General features: G+C 62.4%; 1 protein-coding gene across 1 annotated transcript in view; it reads left to right on the forward strand.

Annotated features, from left to right (window-relative positions):
* Nucleotides 1–6096, forward strand: part of LOC102772980 (pleckstrin homology domain-containing family G member 5) — a 12951-nt gene that overhangs the window by 447 nt on the left and 6408 nt on the right. The window contains exons 2-12 of the mRNA XM_015565948.1: nucleotides 977–1079; nucleotides 1460–1520; nucleotides 1848–1939; nucleotides 2325–2461; nucleotides 2723–2868; nucleotides 3468–3659; nucleotides 3743–3931; nucleotides 4261–4356; nucleotides 5202–5262; nucleotides 5496–5611; nucleotides 5959–6068. Of these exons, the coding sequence (XP_015421434.1) occupies nucleotides 977–1079; nucleotides 1460–1520; nucleotides 1848–1939; nucleotides 2325–2461; nucleotides 2723–2868; nucleotides 3468–3659; nucleotides 3743–3931; nucleotides 4261–4356; nucleotides 5202–5262; nucleotides 5496–5611; nucleotides 5959–6068 (1303 nt within the window). The remainder of the gene's footprint in view (nucleotides 1–976; nucleotides 1080–1459; nucleotides 1521–1847; nucleotides 1940–2324; nucleotides 2462–2722; nucleotides 2869–3467; nucleotides 3660–3742; nucleotides 3932–4260; nucleotides 4357–5201; nucleotides 5263–5495; nucleotides 5612–5958; nucleotides 6069–6096) is intronic.

Consider the following 6096-nt stretch of genomic DNA (forward strand, 5'->3'; position numbering starts at 1 on the left):
CAGTGGCCTGGCTCTACAAGTTTTTTAAACAAGAGAAAGGGCTGGGGGTTGTGCTCCATTTCGGGGGCAGCCCTGTCTCTACCAGGTGCTGGGTCTGCGCCTCCACAGCTGCCCTGCGCCTGGACAAGGGCCAGCGAGGAGACGGTCCCTTCTTCCTGTCCTCGGGCAGGGCACTTCTGGGCAAATCTTCCAGCGGCGGGGTGGGGGTGGGAGGAACCTGTAGCCGGAAACAAGAACCCCCTCTGCTGAATAGGGACCTGGCCCAGGCCCCCTGCCAACTGGCTGTGCTGGGGGGGCAGCCCTTGGTCTCCTTCTCAGCCGGTCAGAGGCACTAAAAAGACTGCCTCTCTGCCAGGCCTCCTGGGACTTTGGGTTTGGCCACGGGGTGGGGGCGGGGAGGCCTGAGAGAAAGAGCCATGGACCTTGGGCCCTTCCTGAGGAATCCCAGGGGCTGGCTTCCTGGTCCTGATTTCATAGAAGGGTAAACTGAGGCCACAGGTGGGTTTGTACTGAGAGCCGGCATCACCTACAGTGTCCTCTCAGGGCCCTGTGTCTTTTTGAGTCTGGGGGTGACTAGGTGCTAAGCAGTGACCGAGCAGCTCTCCTCAGAGAACCAAAGGGCCCAGGCTAGTTGGGGGGCAGGCCACAGGGTCAGTGGTGGCCATGTTGGAAGGCCAGGGAGGGGGCCAGCGAGGGAGCAGGCACAACCCACTCCGTTTGGTTTTTGTTTTCCTTTTTAAGTCTATATTTTTTATTGATTTCGGAGAGGAAGGAAGAGGGGGACAGAGATAGAAACATCAATGATGAGAATCACTGATAGGCTGCCACCTGCATGCCCCCCACTGGGGATCGAGCCCACATCCCAGGCATGTGTCCTTCACCGGAATCAAATCCGGGACCCTTCAGTTCCCAGGCCTACGCTCTATCCACTGAGCCACACCAGCTAGGGCACAACCCGCCCCGTTTTACCCTAAAGGCTCTGTCCTGGCCCGGAACGTGTCCACGCGGTCATGCCCCCCACGCACCAGCCCTGCAGTGGACCTGGAGGAGGAGGAGGAAAGCTCAGTGGACGGCAAAGGGTAGGTGAGGGGAAGGTGGGCGAGAAGACACTGCGGGGTCCCAAGGTTGGGTCTGAGATCAGAGATCCAGGGACCAGCGGCTTCCGAAGGGCTGACTGGAGACCCCTTCCTGTCTCTGCGGCCCTGATTCCTGGAGGAGGCCACCTAGCCTGGACCAGCCTCCAGGCTCATGGAGTAGGTACCCCTAGGTGTGATTCCTGTGGTGGCACCAGAGGGCGCACAACCCCTCCTGGGCCCTGGCTGGCCTGAGGGCACCTGAGTTACATGGCCACTTGGGGTGTTTGTTGGAGGTGTGGGTAGGCAGCCAGGACCCAGTCACAACACATCCTGGTGAGGACCCACTGTGTTTCCAACCTCTGTCCCCCCTGGCTCCCCTGCAGGGACCGGAAGAGCACAGGCCTGAAGCTCTCCAAGAAGAAAGCCAGGAGGAGACACACGGATGTAAGGAGCCCCCGGCTGGCAGAAGGGCCCTGGCAGGCTCACCCTCACCCTGAGCCTGGGCCTCTCTGCTCTGCGCCCCGGGACCAGGGGTGGGCCCCGTGTGTCCCTCCCTCGCCACCTGCCCTGTGGCCCAGTGCGGCCCACCTTAGCCAGGTGGGGCATGCTGCAGGGGCTCTTCCCTCGGGCCTCAGGGACATTGGCGGCCTCCCTGGGACGCGGGCGGCTGGGGACTCCCTGCACTCATCCCCTGCTGGGGTCCCCTTCTGGGCCCTGGGGTGGGGAGGGCAGGAAAAGGGGGCACAGAAGCTGAGACCCATGTCCTCTCAGGACCCAAGCAAGGAGTGCTTCACCCTGAAATTTGACCTGAACGTAGACATCGAGACGGAGATTGTGCCGGCCGTGAAGAAGAAGGCGCTGGGGTAGGACCTGGGGGGCCTGCGTGCGGAATGGGCTGTGGGCAGGGGCAGGCTCCCGCACAGTGACTGTGTGTGTCTGCGAGCATGTCCCCCCGCTGTGGGCAGACCCTCCCCTGTGGTGTGACAGGCCTGTGCACCCGTGTGAGCAGTCCCCCCTGTGGGCGTGGCCCAGTCCCTGGGTGTGGAAGGGTCTGGGACAGTGTCTGCCCTGACGTGCAGGACACACCTCTGGTGTGTGTGGGTGTGCACATGCACCTGTGTGTCCGTGTGCTTGTGTGTGACCCCGTGGGTGCTCCTTTTTCCACTGGGAAGGCGGGTGGAGCTGGGGCCCTGGGTCGGGCGGGGGGTGTGACTGCCCCCTAACAGACACAGCTCCCGTCTGGGGCAGGGAGGTGCTGCTGCCCATATTTGAAAGGAAGGGCATCGCGCTGGGCAAAGTGGACATCTACCTGGACCAGTCCAACACTCCCCTGTCCCTCACCTTCGAGGCCTACAGGTTCGGGGGACACTACCTGCGGGTCAAAGGTGAGCAGCTGGCTGGGTGGAGAGTGGGGGCGCCCGGCTGGGCCTCCTGGAGATGAGCGCTTCTCCCAGGCTCAGGTTCCCATTGGCAATGGCCCTGCGCAGGCTCATTACCATACAGGTGTCTGCTGGGCGGTGCAGGGCGGGGCCTCGGGGAGGGCAGCTCGGCCTTGGTTTGGATCCTCGGGGAGAGAGGACCCGAGCCCCCTCTCCCACCAGACCTGGGTGTTGAGGACCTCTCCTTGCCCCCTAATGCTGCCCCAGCCAAGCCGGGGGACGAGGGGAAGGTGGAGCAGGGAGTGAAGGACTCCAAGTCCCTGAGTCTGCCCATCCTGCGGCCAGCCGGAGCTGGGCCCCCGGGCCTGGAGCGCACGGACCCCCAGAGCCGCCGGGAGAGCCTGGACATCCTGGTGAGGAGGAGGCTGGGGACGGGCCCTGGGGAGGTCAGCTGGGCCCTCATTGCTCCCTCCTGGGGCTTTAACCTCCCCTCCTGGAAAACGGGGCTGGCTCTGGGAACAGGGGGCCCTTTTCGGATCTAAGGTGGTAGGTCTGTCTCCGAGAGTCTGCTTGTGCCCAGCGAGAGTGTGTGTGTGTGTGTGTGTGTGTGTGTAGAACAGTTAACAATTTCTACTTCCATAGAATTCCGTGAGCTTTTGGAATGCAAATTTCAACTGTCAAATCTTAATTTGTGTGTGTGTGTGTGTTTGTGTGTGTGTGTGTGAGATGGATCCCCTTGGAGCTGTGCTCTTAAGTGCACTGTGTTTGTAACTGCTCTCTCCCCGCCTGCTCTGCGCTGTGGCTGGGAGGCTGGGAGTGGCCCAGGTGCATCTGTGTCTGGATCTTCCAGGCCCCAGGGCGCGTGTGAGTCCTGGGAGCCGTGGCACTCCGGGACCCACACGTCCTGCAGAGACCCTCCCTCGTCACAGCCTGGCCCAAGTCCAGGAAACCCCCAGGGGGCGGGGCTGTGGGGACTAGGGCAGGGCTGGCCTTGACCCCCCTCCCTGGCCAGGCCCCTGGCCGCCGCCGCAAGAACATGTCCGAGTTCCTGGGGGAGGCGAGCATCCCTGGGCAGGAGCCCCCCGCGCCCTCCAGCTGCTCGCTGCCCAGCGGCAGCGGTGGCAATGACAGCTGGAAGAACCGCGCCGCCAGTCGCTTCAGCGGCTTCTTCAGCTCGGGCCCCAGTGCCAGCGTCTTCGGCCGGGTATGTGGTCCCGTGGGCCCTGGGGCCGGGCTGCGGCTGGCCCTGACCCCTGACCTCTGACCCTGACGGTGGTCTCCTTCCAGGAGGTGGACAAGATGGAGCAGCTGGAGGGCAAGCTGCACGCCTACGGCCTCTTTGGGCTGCCCCGGCTGCCCCGGAGGCTTCGCTTCGACCATGACTCGTGGGAGGAGGAGGGGGATGAGGAAGAGGATGAGGACGGTGCCTGCCTGTGGCTGGAGGACAGCTGGCGGGACCTCATGGATGGGCATGAGGTGGGTGCCACCCACAGCCGCCTCCTCCCTCTTCCGGGGAAAGGACAACGTGATCCCCCCACTTCGTGGGGCCCTTCTGAGCACCCAGTGACAGGACGTGCCCAGGACAGCCCTGTGAAGCTGTTGTCATCATTAACCCACTTTGGGGAAACTGAGGCAAAGTGCAATTACAGTGTGCGGTTTAGATGTCCTATTGGTAGAGGAGGACCCAGAACTTGGGGGACCCCTGAGTCTCTACCAGGAAAAGGAGGTTACATGCAAGGTTGCTCTCCTCCCCTGTCCCTGGCTGTCCTGCACCCGGCTCCTGGCTGACCCCTCCTTCCCCACAGAAGCTGACCCGGAGGCAGTGTCACCAGCAGGAGGCGGTGTGGGAGCTCCTGCACACAGAGGCCTCCTACATTAAGAAACTGCGGGTGATCACGAACGTGAGTGGGGCCCAGAGCCACCCCATCTGCTCCCTTTGGGTGCCCCTCTCCCCCAGAAGAGTTAGGGCAGTGAAGGTGAACCTTCTGAGCTCGGCATGTGAGCATTTTGAAAAACCCTAACTTAACTCTGGTGCCGTGTCACATATAGAAATTTTTTGATATTTGCAACCACAGTAAAACAAAGATTGATATTTTTGATATTTATTTTATATATTTAAATGCCATTTAACAAAGAAAAATTAACCAAAAAAATGAGTTCACGTGTCACCTCTGACACGCGTGTCATAGGCTCGCCGTCACAGAGTTGGGGCCTTTGCAGAAGGGGCAGTTGCCAGGCCACCAAGTGGGAAGGAAGCAGCAGGGCTGCACCTGGGCGGGCCTCCGGCAGGTGTGTGGGTTGAGCTGAATTCACGCGGGTCTCACGCTTTGATTCGCTCATTCAACGGCTGTTCCCAAACACCTGCTGCGGGCCAGGCGCCCAGCAACCCACACCCTAGCCCTGGAGACAGCGTGGGTAGGCGCTGGGGCATGTGTATGTAGGGACTTTGATCTGGGGGGTGGGGAGCACCTGGCCTGAGCTTGGGGGTTCAGGAAGGCCCCGTCTGAGCTGAGACTCAGAGGCTGAGCCAGGGAAGAGTGGAGGACAGCTTCCTTCCAGGTGGGGCCTGGGCAGGGCGACCCCCAGCGGGCCATGGGGTTTAGGCGTTTTCTGAAAAGGTGAACCCTCGCTGCCCCTGGGTGCCTAGAGCCTCCCGGGAAGCGTGAGGGGTAGAGGGGAGCCCAAGAATCTGGGTGGGGAGTCGGGACTGGGACCCCCCAAGCTGCAGCGCCCCGTACCCGTACAGCTGTTCCTGTGCTGCCTCCTGAACCTGCAAGAATCAGGGCTACTGTGTGAGGTACGGCTGGGCCTGGGGGAGGGGATTGGGATGGGACGGGGCTTAAGCAGGGGTGGAGATAGAAAGGGGCGGGGCTGAAGAGGGTAGACCTACCAGTGGAGTAGGTGAAGCGTGGGGCGTGGCTTCAGAGGGGGGATGGAGCGCTGCAGAGGGGTGTCATCTTGGGGGCTGTCACCAGGAGTGACACCACCCCGGGCATCCACCATCATCCCTGGGACAGTATTACCATGTGATGATGAGCAGTGTCACCCAAGAAATGGTGTCCCCTGGGGCAGATTCACCCTAGCAGCTGTGTCACCCCACCAATGACATCACCCCCAAAACAGGGTCACGGCGACCTCCTCAAAGGCTTCAAGATGGTACGGACCTAGCCGGGCCGGGCGGGGTGACCCGGCAGCAGGGCTGGGGCGCCGATCTCATCTGCTCATCACCCCACCTCCCTGGGAGTAGGGGCCCCGCCCGACCCCTAGAGGTCAGAGGCAAGGAATGCGCAGTCGGTCGCCCAGGTTGGACCCCACCTGGCCGTCTGCCCTTGCTCCCTGGCCGAGGGGGTCACGCCCCCCGAGCGGCTGTTTACTCCTACGGAAAAGGGGGAGGATAGGCTGGTCACCTGCCGGTGGTCGCGAAAGGGCCAGGGAGAGCTTGTGCAGGGCCCAGCCCGCGGGGGGCGCCAGTAAAGTAACCGGTGTGCTTCTCCCTGTGCCAGTTCGGCTCCCTCTTCAAGCCCTACATCCGGTACTGCATGGAGGAGGAGGGCTGCATGGAGTACATGCGCAGCCTGCTGCGCGACAACGACCTCTTCCGGGCCTACGTGACGGTGAGGGCGGCGGGGCGGGCTGGTGGC

Source organism: Myotis davidii, unplaced genomic scaffold (genome assembly GCF_000327345.1).
Source record: "Myotis davidii unplaced genomic scaffold, ASM32734v1 scaffold299, whole genome shotgun sequence".
Taxonomy (NCBI): domain Eukaryota; kingdom Metazoa; phylum Chordata; class Mammalia; order Chiroptera; family Vespertilionidae; genus Myotis; species Myotis davidii.